General features: G+C 39.1%; 1 protein-coding gene across 1 annotated transcript; it reads left to right on the top strand.

The window, feature by feature from the left end:
* The first annotated feature begins 1,721 nt into the window (after nt 1-1,721).
* LOC131542776 (cytochrome c oxidase subunit NDUFA4) lies at nt 1,722-18,233 on the top strand. Its single transcript, XM_058779769.1, has 4 exons — nt 1,722-1,835; nt 11,860-11,945; nt 13,471-13,531; nt 17,758-18,233. Exons 1-4 carry the CDS (start codon nt 1,788-1,790, stop codon nt 17,812-17,814), a joined length of 252 nt encoding a protein of 83 aa, XP_058635752.1. The 5' UTR covers nt 1,722-1,787; the 3' UTR covers nt 17,815-18,233.
* The last annotated feature ends 260 nt before the right edge of the window (nt 18,234-18,493 follow it).

Raw genomic sequence — 18,493 nt, 5'->3', positions numbered from 1 at the left:
TTAGTTGGCAGAGACTCTGAAACGTGCCAGAAGACGCCAGACGCCTCGTCCTTCTGTTACAAAGACCTTCCAATGACATTAACTGAAGACATGCAAACTTCAATATACTGGCACAGCAAAACAGTCCATTTAGAGAGCTGGATATTCTTCAATACTATATACCCAGGTGAAAAACAAGCACACTTCCGTAATGCACTTAAAGTGCTCTATTTTCACGCACTAATTTTGAACTTAATATACTAAAAATGACCCTTTAGTACTTCTTAAAGTCAACTTAAGGTCATCTAAGTGTACTCAACTGTGCTATTTTGAGACACCATGAATATGAACTAAAATGCACTTATCTTTGTATTTAAAAAATGTACACTTGAGTGTGCTAGTGTATGAAAGATGGTACTACAAGTGGTAACTAAATACATTTTTTAAATACAAAGATAGTATGTTAAAAGTGCATTTTAGTTCATATTCATGGTGTCTCAAAATAGCACAGTTGAGTAAAAAATGACCTAAAGGGTCATTTTTAGTATATTAAGTACAAAATTAGTGCACGAAATTAGAGCACTTTAAGTGCATTAAGGAAGTGTGCTTGTTTTTTACCTTTTAATCTCACTGAGACTAGATATAATATAAATACATCATTCATTCACTAGGTTTTCGTTTATATTTTGAATTAGCTTTTATTTTTAGAATTTCTGCTTTCATTTTATTTTTAAAGTTTTAGTAATTTAGTTTTTTGTGCAATTTTATTACTTTTTTAATACATCTCTCTCTCTATATATATATATTAAATGAATTTGAGTTATTTTGGTATATCATGTTAAACTAAATGAAAATGAGTAATTGTAATTTTAGTATACTAAACTGGTATACTTAAAGTCTGCTAAATTAAACTAATTTTGTACTTAATGCACTTTAATTGTGCAGAAGTAGTGCTGAAGTCCAATTAGAGATATATTAGTATATTTGAATAATGTGGAACTGTACTTCAGATACACTTTAAATATTTAGCATTTAAAGACCGATATTATTCAAAGATCATACAATCCTCATCAGAAAGTGACATTAAAACACATTTTAGACTTAATATTAGGAAAAGTGCATTGTGCACAAGTAGTACGCCAAATAAAGTTTAATTATAATTTTTATATCAGTAAGTCTCGAGTTATCTGTCAGTAAATATGCTAATAGATTTGAACTATACTTAGTTTGAAATAAATGTATTTTAAATATATGTGACCCTGGAGCACAAAAGCAGTCATAAGCAACACAGGTATATTTATAGCAATAGCCAATATATGGGTCAAGATTATAAATTTTTCTTTTATGCCAAAAATCATTAGGATATTAAGTAAAGATCATGTTCCATGAAGATATTTGTAAATTTCCTACTGTAAATATATTAAAACTTAATTTTTGATTAGTAATATGCATTGCTAAGAACTTCATTTGGACAACTTTAAAGGTGATTTTCTCAATATTTAGATTTTTTTGCACCCTCAGATTCCAGATTTTAAAAATATCATACATCAATGCAAAGCTTATTTATTCAGCTTTCACATGATGTATTAATCTCAATTAAAAAATTGAGCCTTATGACTGGTTTTGTGGTCCAGGGTCACATATAACTTTTTGTTTTACTAGGGGTCTGTCTGTCAGATGATACTGTGTCGTCACTGGGTTAGTGGTCAGTTGATTGGATCACAACTGACCCTCTCACACAACTAACAGTCCACACTTGTTCTCACTTTTAGCCACATTTACTGTTCACTGTCGCTGTGTTGTGGAAGATGAAGATGTTCAGAACGATGTACCAGCAGGCGAGGAAACATCCCGGGGTGAGTTTAACCTCATCTGACATTTACTCCTGACCTTCAGCATCACAATTCCTCCATCAGTAAAAAACGAGAAACCCTTAAATGACTGCAGCGTCACGCTCTCTATTGTGATTCTGCGTTGTAGTAGTTTGTTTTTCTGAGAACAGGTGAGGTTTGTGAAGAGCTTTTATTGACGTTCCATTTAATGTTTATTATAAACACATCTCAAAATGAGTGTCACAGACATTGTTTGCTGAAACAATAGCTCTATTACTGACAATGAGCGTGTGATGACCCAGATTCATGTCGTTTGTTTGGCAGGTTACCAAAACCAAATGAATGGCTGTTACGCAAACACCACCGAACCGTGTTAAACTGCCAGTGTGTTTAACAGTAACAGATATTAAAAGTGATTTTGTAGTATTATGTCTGTATCTTTTACAGGCCTCTGCATCTTCAGCTTATTCTTTCTTTCAGAGGCCTGTAAATAATATGATGTGAAGGGGTTTTCTTTAATGAGCAAAAAAAAAAAAAAACAACAACAACAAACAAAAAACCCCTGCAAAATTAAAAAACAAAACAAAACATATATATATATATATATATATAAGCTTTATTTATTTATTTATTTGTTTGTTTGTTTGTTTGCTTGCTTGCATAAATGCCACAAAATTTTGCTGGATGTAAACTAGTGTGTAACTTTAGGATGTTTAGATATTTTACTGGAAACAGGACAAACATACAGATTGAGAAAGTAATTTTTGCAGTCTTTATTTTAACATTTAGATTTATGGAAATTTGTTCCTGCCACAGAAAATAAATAAATAAATAAAAAGTTTTTGCTACTTTTTCTCTCTCAATTATGACTTTTCAGTATTACAAGATATAAATAAGTCAGAATTCTGATATATTAGTCAGAATTGCAAGGTGCTAACAAGCAATTGTTTGTAACTCAATTGTGAGATTAAAAGTTGTAATTACCTTTTTTATTTTTTTAATCTGTGGTGGACGGAACACACACACGCACACACACGCGTGCACACACACACACACACACACACACACACACACACACACACACACACACATGCACACGCACACACACACACACACATGCACACACACACACACACACACACACACACACACACACACACACACACACACACAAAACAGAATTGCAAGATGTAAACTCACAGTTACAGTCACAGAAATAAAGTCACAGTTGTGAGATATAAACATATAATTAGGAGAAAGTCCATCAGGATTCTGGGTTTATATACTGCACTTTGAATCTTTTCAAAGAGTTTATATCATGCAGTTCCAAAAAAAAGTCAGAAATGTGAGAAAAGTCAAAAATGCAAGATGTAAACTTGAGAAAATAAAAAGTCAGACTCACAAGATATAAAGTTGGAATGGCAAGAGATTGCATCTCGCAATTATGAGTTTTAAAAAAATAAAATTGTTTATTTTTAATTCTGTAGCAGAACCAGGCTTCTAGATTCCATCTACTTTCATAGCAAAGACTCTCTCTTTCTGTGAGCGTACAGTAGGCTGTATTTGACTAAAGGATAGAAAACTCTTAGTTCAGCGGCTGCTGTATAAAGTCTATAATGTCTCTGAGTTGTTGCAGGTCAGGAGCAGATGTTGCAGCAGATGCTGTTAAAGCTGTCTATCTCTCTCTCTCTCGGCCATCACACAGGTGTTACAGTCACTAACTAAGTGTGACTTCACAAATACATAAGAAAGTTGTCGTTTTCCTCACTCAAAAGTGTGATCGCTGAATATGACACTCATGAGAAGAGCAGAGGAGCAAAGCAGATGTGTTCATATTATCACCTTTGCTCATATCCTCAGAGAAAAACACCTGAAATCATCAAAAAATATTATCATTTTAAATAAAGCGCTCAGCAGGAGGGTAAAGAAGGTAATTGTGATAAACAAAAAAGTGCAAAACAATGCAAACAAATTACAGAGAAAATTATTTTCAATCAATGTTCCCATTTATTCATACACTGTATTAAAAGACTGCAGCGCTGTGAAGACTAAAACTAAAAAAGGTCATTTATAAAAAAACAAAACAAGCAAAAACTAATTAAAAATCAAAATATAAACTATAAAGAATAAATAATTCAGTTACACTTTATTTTAAAGAGTCCTAGTTACAGTGTAATTATATAATTACATACTAAACTTAGAAATAGCCCTAATATAAGAAATATTGGATTTTCTTTTTTTTTTAGGAAAAATTTAGTTTTTTTGTCATTACATTGTTTAGAGCATATATATATATATATATATACTGTATATATTTCATTCATATGTTATGCTATGACTCCAAAAAAACAAACAAACAAACAAAAAAAAACAGACATGACCAATACATTTTTAGGTTTCAGGATTTTTTTTTATACCAAACTTTGTATAAAGATTATTCTGAACTGTTGTAACAGAATGATTTGATATACCATTTTTCTTTAAGCAAAATATGTGTGAAATATTTCATAAAGGGTTTTCCCATTATATACAATGTATCCATAAACTGTATCTAATTTGCATATTAATGTGTTTTTGGGGCAACGTAATGAAAAAAGAAGTATAATAATGGGAGAAATAATTGACAAGATTTTCATAATAATATATAATATTTCACAGGAATATTGAAATATATTTTCTATCCCTATTCATTTGTTGTGTCCCCCAGAATGCATAATAAACATTCTTTTAGTGCCGGTGTCCTCAACTGAGGACATGCATGACAATGTCCTGTTTCGTAACAGAAAGTCATATTTTGAGATGTTGATTTATGACAGTTTAAAATTTAGTCAAATTTAAATGACAATTACAAAATATTATCATATTTCCATAAGAGTGTTACATTTGATCACTACATTAATGAAGAAGTCCATGAAGAGACGGTGAAACATCCATATTTGGTCTCTCTGAAGAGCCCTGAATGTGCTCTTTACAGGACATCCAGACTAAAAACTGTGGCATGTTGTCACAGATCCACCCACCACATCATCCACACCAACCACCTACACCCGCTCACAGTCACCTGATTACTGATTACCACCTGATTCCACTTACCTGAGCACTATATCTACATATATATATATATATACATACATATGACTATACACACACACACACACACACAGGCTACATACATGCATGTACTGTACATGCGCACACACACACAAACATATACATACATATGATTATACACACACACAGGCTACATACATACATATGCATACATATACTGTACAGACAGATAGATAGATAGATAGATAGAGCCCACACACACCCCTATTCAGATTGACGGATCGGTTATAACTACAGATGTTTCTGTGTCTGTAAATGCATCTCTCTCACTGACTACATCGTCCCGATCAGATTCAAAATGGTCAAAGCATGATCTACATAGGCTATGATCTATATATGATCTACATTTTCTCTGATCCTTCCATGTATGCCGATCGTCTTCTATTCGCACCCTAAAGACCCGGAAGTCCCGTAACTCATTCAGGACATGCGCTAGGGCTTTCCTTACCGTAATACACCTAGAACACGGATTGCCGTAAAAACTCGTCAATGGCGGGGAAGCGTTGTCTCTTAATTGACGAGATATCTCGTCAATGGCGTTGAAAGAGTTCGAGGATTGTTACCACTTATCCTGTGTTTGTCCCTCAGTCCAGATGTGACAGAAGACCAACCCCCACCCCCCCAAAAAAGGAAATTGTCAAACAGAGCAAAACTATCATGGAGGCTCAAGATCCCACTCCACCGGATCCGTTCGCCGAGCTGGTTCGTACCGTCCGTGAATCTCTTCAACCACCTCCTGTCATACCCTCTACATCTGTATGTCCCATGGCCAAACCTGCGATCTACTCCGGTGAGGCGGCCGCCTGCAGTGGCTTCCTGCTCCAGTGTTCCTTGTATTTTGAGTTCCAGCCTCACCAGTTTGTGAACGATCGGGCGAAGATCACCTTCATCATGTCACTGCTGTCTGGAAGAGCGTTGCAGTGGGCTGAAGCTCTCTGGAATTCGCACAGCCCGATAGTGCGATCCCTGGATGCTTTTATCGACCACTTCCGTGAGGTTTTTAGTCACTCTACTTCTGCCATCTCAGTGCACGACGAGCTCTTCCAGCTACGGCAAGCCGATATGTCCGTTCACAATTACACTGTCCGATTCCGCACTCTGGCAGCGAGCAGTGGATGGAACGAAACTGCTCTATTAGCAGCATTCTGACGGGGTCTCGAGCCATCCATCCAACAACAGATGTCGATAATAGATGATACTGTGGGACTAGAAAGTTTCCTACAGAAGTCACTGCACATTTCCCAACATCTCAATGCTTGCCGCACCGAAAATACCTCTGCCACTGCCTCACCGGGAAATACTCCACCAACACCTGAACCTATGCAACTGGGTCGTTATCATCTGTCGTCGGAGGAACGTGCTCACCGAATCTCCCAAGACCTCTGCATGTACTGTGGGTCTAAGGATCACTCTCTGCCTTCCTGCCCAGCTCGCCCCACACGCTCAGCGGTGAGTACGGTCCATCTCCACCCTGATGTCTCTGATATCCCTCATGGTAATGCTCTAATAATATACCTAAACCGATCTTTTCCAGTCAAAATCCTAATTGACTCCGGTGCCTCGGGAAACTTCATCTCCTCTATCAGTCTCCACCAAATCCAGCTCCCTCGACTCCGTGGCAACACCTCGTATCAAATTTCCACGATTCAAGGCAAACCGCTGAGGAAGGGGTTAGTGCGTCACCACACTCCGGAGGTCACTCTCCGCATTGGCAACAAATCTCTTTCCTGATTCTGGAGGAGGCCATTGTGGACGTGGTCCTAGGACGGCCCTGGCTCTCCAAACACCATCCAGACCTGCACTGGAACTCTGGAGAGATCCTTCGGTGGAGTAGTTCCTGTCTCAAGAAGTGCCTGACAGGCCTCCCGGTTCCTAACCAGACCATTTCCTCCATCACGCTCTGCTCCACGACTCTCGAGAGCCCCGTATCCCATAAGTCCATCCAGATTCCCTCAGCTTACCAAACCTACCCGGACGTATTCAGCAAGGTCGCAGCGACACATCTTCTACCTCATAGGTCAAGGGACTGCGCGATTGACCTGCTGCCTGGGGCCAAACTACCGAAGGGACGTGTCTATCCCCTTTCGATCCCGGAGCGCGCTGCCATGGAGGAGTACGTCAAGGAGGCGTTACAACAGGGGTTCATCTGTCCCTCAGCTTCACCCGCGGCAGAGCGCTCAACTCCCAAACCTTCAAGTTCGCCTATCCACTCCCACCAGTACCTGCTTCCTTAGAATAACTCCGTGGAGCCCGGCTCTTCACTAAACTCTATGTCCGCAGCGCCTATAATTTGATCCGCATTCGTAAGGGAGATGAATGGAAGACGGCCTTTATAACACCCACCGGGCACTATGAATACCGGGTTATGCCGTATGGCCTTTCAAACTCACCATCCATCTTCCAAAACTTCATGAATGAAATCTACCGGGACATGCTTAATCGATTTGTACTCATCTACATAGATGACATCCTCATTTACTCACCCAATCTCGAAGAACATCAAAGACATGTCTCCCAGGTACTCCAGCGCCTCCGTCAACATCACCTGAATCTCAAACTTGAGAAATGCGAGTTTCACCAGACCACAATTCACTTTCTGGGTTACATCATAGACGCTGAGGGAGTGCAGATGGATCCTACCAAAGTGGACGCCGTAAGAAATTGGCCGCTTCCAACCACCATTAAAGAGCTACAAAGATTTCTGGGGTTTGCGAACTTCTATCGTCGCTTCATCGCCCATTACAGTCACCTTTCGGCTCCCCTGACCTCTCTCCTCCAATGCCCTATCCCGCCTTCACCAACCTGATCCATCACCTGAGAACCCTGAACCCATTCTCTCACCCACTGTGTTCGCATGTCCTATTGTATGGAAGGTGAATGATCAAATCCGTGCTGCCACTCTGACAGAACCCGCTCCGCCGGGAGGTCCAGAAGGGAAGCAGTACGTACCTACCACCTTACGTCTCACCCTGCTGGACTCCATCCACATGTCTCCGGGATCAGGTCACCCAGGCAGCCAACGAACCCTCTCGCTTCTCCGGAACAGATACTGGTGGCCCAGCATGGCCCAAGATGTCGCCCGTTACGTCAAGAGCTGTTCGGTCTGTGCCATCACATCCACTCCACGCCGCTTACCGGTCGTCGTGGATAGATTCTCGAAGGCCTGCAAACTAATCCCTCTACGTGGGTTACCCACTGCCTTAGGGACCGCCAAAGCCCTCTTCCAACAGGTCTTTCGAAACTTTGGTCTCCCCTGAAGATATCGTTTCGGATAGAGGGCCTCAATTCATCTCCCGGGTCTGGCATGGCTTCTTCCGCCTGCTAGGAGTGTCTGTCAGCCTTTCCTCAGGTTATCACCCTCAAACCAATGACCAGACCGAACACAGAATCCAGGAGATCGGGCGTTATCGCCGCACTTACTGCCACCGACACCAAGACAGCTGGAGCCAGTATCTGCTCTGGGCCGAGTACGCACAGAACTCGGGCTTACACAATTTCAGTGCGTACTCTGGTTTCAACCGCCACTCTTTTCCTGGACTGGAGAGCCCTCAGAAGTCCCGGCGGTTCCGTGAGAGCGAGAGGGTGTGGGACTCAGCACATGTCCATCTCCAGCGGGCAGTACGGAGACATAAAGACTATGCTGATGCCCATCGTACCACCACACCCGTGTACCAACCAGGTGACCGAGTCTGGCTCTCCACTCGGGATATTCATCTCCGTCTGCCCTGCAGGAAGCTGAGTCCCCGTTACGTAGGTCCATTCCCGGTAACAAGGAGAATCAATGAAGTCACTTACGAACTGCAGCTTCCAGATACCTACCGTATCTCACCGACCTTCCATGTGTCCCTATTAAAACCGTTCACTAATCCCATTCTCCCTCCTTCCACAGAGCCCGAGGTACCACCTCCTCCCGAAGCCAATCCCAACGAGACCATCTACAGAGTCAAAGAGATCCTAGACTCCCGACGGCGGGGTGGCCGACTCCAGTATTTGGTAGATTGGGAGGGGTTTGGCCCTGAGGAAAGGTCATGGGTGGACAGAGAGGATGTTCTGGATCCATCCCTTCTCTCCGACTTTCATCTGTCACACCCGATCGCCCTGCTCCCAGAGGACGTGGTCGTCCTCGCTGTCGGTCCAGGAGACGCCCGTGGGGGAGGGGGTACTGTCACAGATCCACCCACCACACCAACCACCTACACCCGCTCACAGTCACCTGATTACCACCTGATTCCACTTACCTGAGCACTATATCTAGACACTCACCTCAATCCCTCTTCGGTTGGTCTCGAGGTTACACGCCTTACTCACACCACTACCTACCTTCTGGATTGCTGGAACACTCTGCCTCATACCTCCTGCCAAGATCACCTAAAGGAGGACCAAGATAAGATTGATTATTCCTCAGTTTGAAGAGCTTGTGTTATGTGGTCTTTTGAACCCTTTGTGGGAGTGCTATTTCAGTTTGGAATTATTAAAGAGGATTGTTACCACTTATCCTGTGTTTGTCCCTCAGTCCAGACGTGACATGTATAGTTTCAGAGAAATTCACTAAAATATAATGTCCTCATATGAGGACGCAGGGTCTCAGGAGGTTAAGGTGTCCTTGTTACAGTGTAATTATACATTTAAGTATTTATTAACTACTTGTACTTACTATAGGGTTAGAATTAAAGCTAGTTGCTTGTAACTGTTCATAATTTACTCTAATTACTAAAGTAAGTATGTAACATAACAAGGACATTGTAAAATAATAATGCTGCTCTATTATTGAGTAAATGTTGATGTGCAACTTCATCATAATCATCATCATCTACAGAGAGCTTATAACTGCAGGTGTGTATCAGACAAACACTAAAAAACATCACGAGCATCAAATGACCGCAGAACGCCCGTCAGGATCGAGTCGAGCTGAGAGATGAGAGAGGAACCAAAGCAAACACATGTTGCGCTCGGCTTACGACGCTTAAACATATTTGATAAGCTAATTTGAATATCTCCCAGTAACCCCTGGGGGATTATGCAAATCACTGTTACAGGAGGCAGTTTTGACAACATAAGGCTAAGTCTGTGTCTGCCTGTCTCTCACTTTCTCAAACGCAGAAAAAATGTGGCGATTCTGGCATCCAAATTGATGCTTCGCATTTCCTCTTTTAATATGTATTTCTATTCTAATCCCTGTCATCATTTACACACACACACACTGAAGTCTCCTGGTAGGATGTCAGTGTGTGTGTGTGTGTGTGTGATCCTGTCACTCAGTCTGATCGGCAGTGGAGTGAGTGTCTCACACACACACACGCACAGTAGTAGTAGTGTGTGTCTTTGTCCGCTCAACCCAGATTGACACACACAGTGTCTCTCCATGCATATAAAAGAGAGTGTGTGTGTGTTTGTTCATTTAGACCTGAAACCTACTTGACGCAAGTACATGAACACACACACTTCTAACTGCACAAGCTTTATTTCACACGTCGTTGCGTTCTGAAACGTGTCAGACTGCACTGGTAACACGTCTCCTGCACTTTCCTCCCTCTTTCAGCTCAATGATGAAGCAGCAGTACTTGCTGAGTAAGTTAAAGTTACTTAAACCAGATGAGTCATTAATCAGATATTTACATTTATGCATTTGGCAGACACCTTTATCTAAAGCCAACTTACATAGCTTTTTTTTCAGTTCATGCATTCTCTGGGAATTGAACCCATGACTTTGGCGTTGCATGCACCAAGCTCTACTGTTTGAGGAATGCTACAGGAAAGCTAGATCTACATGCATGCATTTGGAAGAAACTTTTATCTTTTATTACACTGCATTCGAGTTGTGCTATTTATCAGTTCATGCTTTCACTGGGAATCGAACCCATGACTTGTATACACAATGTTCTACTGTTTGAGCAATGCAACTAGAAAGCTATATCTACATGTATGCATTTTGCAGACTCTTTTATCGACTTACATTGCATAATACAGTTTATCAGTTGCATTCACTGGGAATCAAACCCATGACCTTGACATTGCTAGTGGGGTTTTTAACTCTTCAAGGAATGTTACAGGAAAGTTATATATCTACATTTACATTTATTCATTTAGCAGACAATTCTGTCCGAAGCCACACACATTGCATTCAAGGTTCAGAAATGCATTCCCTGGGAATTGAACCCATGCTCTATTATTTGAGGAACGCTACAGGAAAGCTAGATATCTGCATTTATGCATTTGGCTGACTCTTTTATCGACTTACATTGCGTTCAATTTATACAGTTTATCAGTTCATGCATTCCCTGGGAATCGAACCCATGACTTTGGCGTTGCATGCACTACGCTCTACTGTTTGAGGAATGCTACTAGAAAGCTATATATCTACATTTATGCATTTGGCAGGCCCTTAAATCAACTTACATTGCATTGCATTTAAGGTAAACATGTTATCAGCTCATGCATTCTCTGGGAATCGAACCTAGGACCTTGCCATTGCAAGCACAGTGTTTTATAGGAATATAGATCTATCTACTGTAGCTATAAACATGTTGACAGTGCAATTAATTTTTAGGTTTAGGGTATAGCATTACTGTTGCTCAAAAAGTGGATCATGGCACGTGCAACACCAATATCATGGGTTCGAATCCCAGAGAAAGAATGAACTGTTAACTTGTACACCTTGAACGCAATGCAAATCTCTTTGCATAAAAGCGTCAGTGTAAATGTTGTTGAGATGTTGCTGCACGATTGTTTATATTGTTAAAAATGTAAGCTATATTATCTCCCAGCTCTGCTAAATGTGGCTATAAGGCCTGAAGACATTAAGATGATATAAAAAGTAACAATGTTTTTCTGTAAATCTGCTTCAACAGTGTATTTTGAAAAGCGCTATACAAATAATAAATCTGACTTGAGTAACACACTTACGCTGATGACTGGTGATCGTCTTGTGCTCTTTCAGCTCATCCCTCAGTTCCTCTTCATGTCTGCGGGAGTGAGCGGAGCTTTTCTCTATCTGATCCGACTGGCTCGTGGACCTTACGTCAGGTGAGATGAGACCAGATCAGACCAGCAGAGAATCACTGAGACGGACAAAAACACCCAGAAAATCATCATTTTATAACACAGTGCTCATGTTATTGAGCACTGACTGTACAATATGGCATAACACTAATAAAATACACACACTTAAGCGATAGTTCACACGAAAATCATTCTGCCATCATTTACTCACCCTCATGCTATTACAAACTTGTTTTCCTATTGGAAGATGTTCCAAAAATAAAAAGTCAGAGTATTTGAATGTTTGTGCTCCTCACTACTAAACCTAAACCTAAAAACCACAAGACAATCAGTCACATGATATCATATTTTGATATTTTTGTGTGCTGCTACTTTAACATTGTAACAGTGCAGTGTAACATGTAACGTGCGCTGGTGAAACACAGACTGTGTTATATTCACACGTGTTACAGACAACACGTTTTTTCTTCACATGTGACATGTGAATGTATTTTTGTTGGACTGAAATATATGGAGGCCAAAATATAATTTTAAATACTTTTATAAATTTATATTTTTTAAATATAATTTAAAAAATCAAAAATTCAAAAAAGAAAAAGAAAAAAGACCACAAATATATTGGTAGAAAATATATTTATATAAATATATTTTGAAACATATCTTGACAAATATTTTTTACCCATTTTTTTTTTTGTATATTTTGATATAATTTTGTATATATAAAAAAAATACACACACGCACATATACATACGTACATATACATACATACATACACACACACACACACACACACACACACACATATATACATATATATATATACATATATATATATATACACATATATATACACACACACACACACACACACACACATATATATATATACACATATATATATATATATATATACACACACACACACACACACACACACACACTATACAACAAGAACAAAAAAAAACCTCCCACACATATAGCTGTATGGGGTTAAACATGATTATTTTAAAAATAAGTTCAAATAATGTAAATGATTGGCTTCAACAAAAGCATAGATAATTAACAATCTTGGAGCTCACAACATGCAGGTCTGTCTTTGATGATTTTTAAGTTACTGTTAAACATCAATTTCTGTATATGGAGAAAATGCACGAACCAGACTGTTTACTGCACAAAAGAATATTTTATACTGATTACTATTAATAAATGTCACAATTTATTGAACATTGAAGGCACACTGCTGTTTTCATGATTTAAAAATGCCACTTGAGGCTGTTCATTAGTGATTTTGCCACAGTAATGGGGCTAAGAACACTTCTAACCCGTGGTAAAATCATAACCATGTGTTTGTTTAGTTTGCTGTGTGTTCATTCTTCTCTGTGAGAAACAAACTTTGCTTAATGAACGTTGGGAGGTTGCCAAATAACTGGCCTCCGTCACCTCCACCTGATAATTACCCTCCTTTACCGCCGCTCCTCCTCCTTCCACTGCTCTGTTTTCACTCGCTCTCTCTTTCTCTCCGGTCTGGCCTTACCCTCATTCTGTCAGCTGGGACAGGAAGAATAACCCTGAACCGTGGAACAATCTCGGCCCGACCTATCAGTACAAGGTAAACAGCCCAGCGACTGCTCTGTGATCAGCTGCAGACTGACAGCGCAGACAGATCCATCACAGACCCGTCACCCCCGCTGTTCCCGGATCAGCCCAGATTCATCTGTCGCATGCGTGACAGGAGCTGCATGCTTGCAAACACGTTTGAGCAAACAGTACGATTGGAGGGTTTCGAAAATGGCGACTATTTAAAGTACCCCTATTATGGGTAATGAAAGATTCATATTTTGGTTTTGGGAGTCCCCAACAACAGCTTGACATGCATGCAAGGTCAAAAAACACTTTCATTGTCTTATAATATGCATTTATTTTTACCTTACTTGCTCAATGTCTCCCAAACGATTCGCTCAACGATTCATTTTTCCAAACCCCTCCTTTGCGTGACGCTAATCTGCAGTGATTGGTCTCATTTTCATCTCATCTAGCCAGTAATGCCTGATAAAGCAGTGTTTGTGAGCGCAGTGCTGCTTTGTGTACAGCGTTACCGAGGAGCGTTAAATTTTTTACTTTTTAAAAGTGGCACCTAGTGGCAAAGAATGAATTTGCATTTTCATTCAAACCAACACGAAAAGACCAACAAGTGGGCAGCAATATGCTAATGTTTCATGTTGATGTCAACATAAAACAGCTTGGGATTCGTTTTAAAAAACGACTCGTTTCAATGATTCAGAGTCGACTCTTTCTTTTGAGAGACAATAACCTTATACACGGTGCACTTTCAGATTTAAAACTTGGCAGGATGTTTTCATTCACTGCATGAAAACTCATTTTCAAAAAGCCATAATAGGGGCACTTTAAAGGGGTTGTAAATGGAGTCAAATGGAATCAAAATGCTTGTGATATTTACACATATGACAGGTTACTCTACAATAAAAACATATGCAAGTTTCAGAACCCTGCCATAATTTGTATGCCTACACATACAAAAGAAGCATGTTCAAAATTGCTGTGTTAACATGGACAAACAGACAAAATTTTTGTGTTCTGTTTAAAGACCCTTTGGCCTTCCATATCTATCAATCATAAGTCAGTATGGAAGGTGGACAGGGTCAAAAGTCTTTAAAAGGAACACATGAAATTTGACTGTCAACATGCACTGTTTGTCCACGTTAATGAGAAAACAAGGACAGCAACAAATAAAATTGCTATTTTTTTTAGACTATATTTATATATGTGACAATGTTATGTTGGTATATACATATACCATTAATGTGGATGAACAGGGCATCCACAAATTCAATGTGTTCCGTTTAAAGACTTTTGGCCCTGTTGGCCTTCCATATCAATCAATTAAAATATCCAAACTGCTTTTGGATAAAGATGTTGAGTAAAGCTATCAAACTCCAACTGAACCTTCGAAAACTCTGCATATCCTTCCTAAAGATTCCAGCATTAGAAATGCATGGCTGAAGTTTAATTTTAATGATGTGCCTGAGAGACTGAAAGATAACGTTTCCATTTGTTCTTCACATTTGACAACACTGTCTTCTGAATTATTCCAAACATGCTGCCGGTTTTTCACAATATCTTTTATTGAAAGATTCAGCAGTGCCAAAGATTTTGTCCTCGGAGGAAACACAGGCAATACATTTATTTTTAATCCTACAGTGTGTTTGTAATAAACTGCCAAATTAAACTATTAAGACTTAAAGCGCATCATTGTTTGAGTGTTGCTATTAAAATCAGTACAAAGCTGGACATTAGAATCACAACAGATTATGATAAATTTCTTCAACTAAGCATAAAAGTTGCAACCAAAATAAATGTTTAACCGCTGGCAAATGAATGAGAAACAATGTTTTCTCGCGAACTTACTTAATGCTGCAGCTTACGCATCTTTTGTAATATGACAAGCAATAACAATACTTTTAAAACTATATACCAAAAATGAAGCAAAAGTAATTCCCATGCTGAAACAGACTTTGAGCTCAAACATATATGGCTCTATCACAGCGCTTGCCATTGAGTATAAAAACACATGGCATGATGTAAAAAAAAGGGCGTGGCTATGTGTGATGAAGTCAGCCAATCACAGCAGTGGGCGTTTACTTCTGTTTTTACCCATTTAAATGGAGTGTCTTTTACATAGAGCAAAAATAAAGATGGAAAATGGCCATTTTTCACGATCCTCTTTAAGGATGCATTTCTAGATGTCTCAAGCAAAAGACAGCGTTCGTTCACGTCTAAAGGAAGAAATAATTCATATCGCAGTGGGAGAATGTTTTGTTCTCATTTGGAACATCTTGATCAACTCCAACGATTAATGAAAGTATTAACAAAAGCAGATGGAGAAAATAAGAGTTTCCTCTCCTTCTTCCGGGAAGTTTGCGTTCAGGCTCATGAAAGGTCACAGCTCGACATGTTTGATTCTCAACAGGAGCCAAAGGTCAGAAATCAAGAATCCAGTGGCGTCTCAACGTTAATCATAATGTGAGAAACAGAAGCAGAGAGAGAGAGAGAGAGAGAGAGAGAGAGAGATCAATGAGAATATGAGAATAAAATAACAGAGGCTGAAGAATGTGTCTCCTGTCACGCATACACAGCAGAAACATGCTTTCTGTCACATAAAAGCTGACGCTCCGAGACCTTTTCACAAAAAACACGAATGCAGGAATTGTGCATCAAAATTGTGGGGTTTTTAGCTGTTTTCTGTCCAGCAGGTGAAAATGGTGCATCTGATCACTGAGGAACGGCAAACTCACCTTAAAGGGGTCATCGGATGCAAAATTCACTTTTACATGTTGTTTGAACATAAATGTGACTCTGGAGCACAGAAGCAGTCATAAGCAGCAGGTATATTTGTAGCAATAGCAAACAATACATTGTATGGGTCAAAATGATCCATTTTTCTTTTATGCCAAAAATCATTAGGATATTAAGTAAAGATCATGTTCTATGAAGATATTTTGTAAATTTCGTACCGTAAATATATCAAAACGTAATTGTTGATTAGTAATATGTATTGCTAAGAACTTTATTTGGACAACTTTAAAGGTGATTTTCTCAATATTTTTTTGCACCCTCAGATTTTCAAATAGTTGTATCTCAGCCAAATATTGTCCGATCCTAACAAACCATACATCAATGGAAAGCTTATTTATACATTTATTTTATTTATTATACTCAATTTCGAAAAACTGACCCTTATGACTGGTCTAAATGTGTGTTGGCAGTGTGTGTACACATCCACCCTAATGATAAAAATCCACCCAGTGCTTTTTATTTATTTTTAATTTTTTTAAATCCCCATAAATCATAAGCAGTGTCTCAGATCAAGCCATTCTCAGATTCTTGGCAGAGTGATGTAATTCTGCACATGCCCCTCCCACGATTGTTGATTGACACTAGCGTTTAACCTAAGCCCCGCCCTGAGTGATCTGTAAACAGTCCACCATTGGTCGGACACTGGAGCAGATGTAGACAAGAATGTCTCCTAAGTGATTGATGTGTTTTGTTGTTGGATGTAATAATGAACATAGCAGTCATCATTTACTCCTGACATCTGAGTCGTTGAAGATGCAGTGGATCACGTTTGTTTTTGAAGGGAATGTGCAAATCCTTCGTGATCCAGCTTCACCTACAGAACCAGCGAGTATAAGGGTTTTTTAGGAATCTTTGCAAATCGCCTTTCCTAAAAACGTGCTAGTTAGCAAGTTCCACGACTAATGCGGTTAAATTTAACAGAAAACTGCTCACCTCACGGAAGAGAGGGGCGGGGTCAGCAGAGCTCATTAGCATTTAAAGGGACATGCACCGAAACGGCTTGCTGTGAACAGAGCTGTTTTTGACAGGGTAAAAAGGGTGTTTTTTACACTACCATTGAGAAATTTTAAGCAAAGTATGTTATAGACTTTCCATTAAGACCCTAAGGAATCAAATCAACTTGTGGAAAATGGGCATCTCCTGACCCCTTAAAAAGCACCCTCAACTTCTTAACATCACAATTGATCAGTAAACATGCACATGCATTGACAAGATGCAAATATTCTGGATTTATTTCCTTTATTAAATCAGTTCACAAACCCTAAAAGTCTCAAATCCACTTCTCTAAAAAAAACCTAAACACCGAGCCGGATCACGTAATGAGGGCCAGCAGAACCTGTCAGACAGTCTGTGTGTGTGTGCTCTTGTTTGTATGCATGTTGTTTTGTCTTTTATGATATTCTGATGATCTTAATTTACGCTAACTACATTTAAATGTATTCTCTCGCTCTCTCTGCACAGTTGGTGGCCGTCACCACAGACTATGAGACTCTGAAGAAGGAAGGACCTGACTTTTAAAAGACCTCAGCGGAACTGCAGGCGTGCACACACACACACACACACACACACACACACACACACACACACTTTACTAAATGCTGTCTCCCTGGATGCTCCTGCTGCCACTGCAAACAAATGATATCAGTTATGTTAATAGCTAGGAACACACACACACACACACACACACAAATACATATTTTTATTTGACATTTTATTTTCACAAGTTATTTAAAACATTGAAGTAGACATTTAATTGGAGACATTAAAAAAAAAAAAAAAAAAGTATATACACATTTAAAAAAAAAAAATAAGGGTCAAATACGGACATGTCTACATCAAATTACAAAAGTGATTTTATATACAAAGAAAGCTTATTAAATGGCAGTTATTATAAGTGTCTTCTTCAATGTTTCAAATAACTAGTGTCAAAATATGGATGAAATAATGTTCCATCATCATTCAGCATTACAGATCTATTAATGTTCAAATGAAAGACCATACTTATTCTGACCTGTAAAAGAATAAGTGATCATGCTAAACTCTATTTTAAATAATTAAATCTTCCTGCTGTCAAATAGGTAAAAACTAGTGGTTTAAAGGATTGAGGCAAAGATTTCAAATGACAATTAATTAGTAAAAATGAATTGTTAGTCACTTTTTCTCATTCTAAACTTTGACATGTTATATATATATATAT

The sequence above is a fragment of the Onychostoma macrolepis genome, chromosome 06 (assembly GCF_012432095.1).
Source record: "Onychostoma macrolepis isolate SWU-2019 chromosome 06, ASM1243209v1, whole genome shotgun sequence".
Classification (NCBI taxonomy): Eukaryota; Metazoa; Chordata; class Actinopteri; order Cypriniformes; family Cyprinidae; genus Onychostoma; species Onychostoma macrolepis.
Note: the sequence above shows the minus strand (reverse complement) of the source record. Positions and strands in the feature narration are given on the sequence as shown.

Coding starts and splice junctions, on each gene's coding strand:
- LOC131542776 (XM_058779769.1), top strand. CDS start 1,788: ATGAAGATGTTCAGAACGATGTACCAGCAGGCGAGGAAACATCCCGGG. Junction 11,946..13,470: donor GCTCGTGGACCTTACGTCAG/GTGAGATGAGAC, acceptor TCATTCTGTCAG/CTGGGACAGGAAGAATAACC. Junction 13,532..17,757: donor GCCCGACCTATCAGTACAAG/GTAAACAGCCCA, acceptor CTCTCTGCACAG/TTGGTGGCCGTCACCACAGA.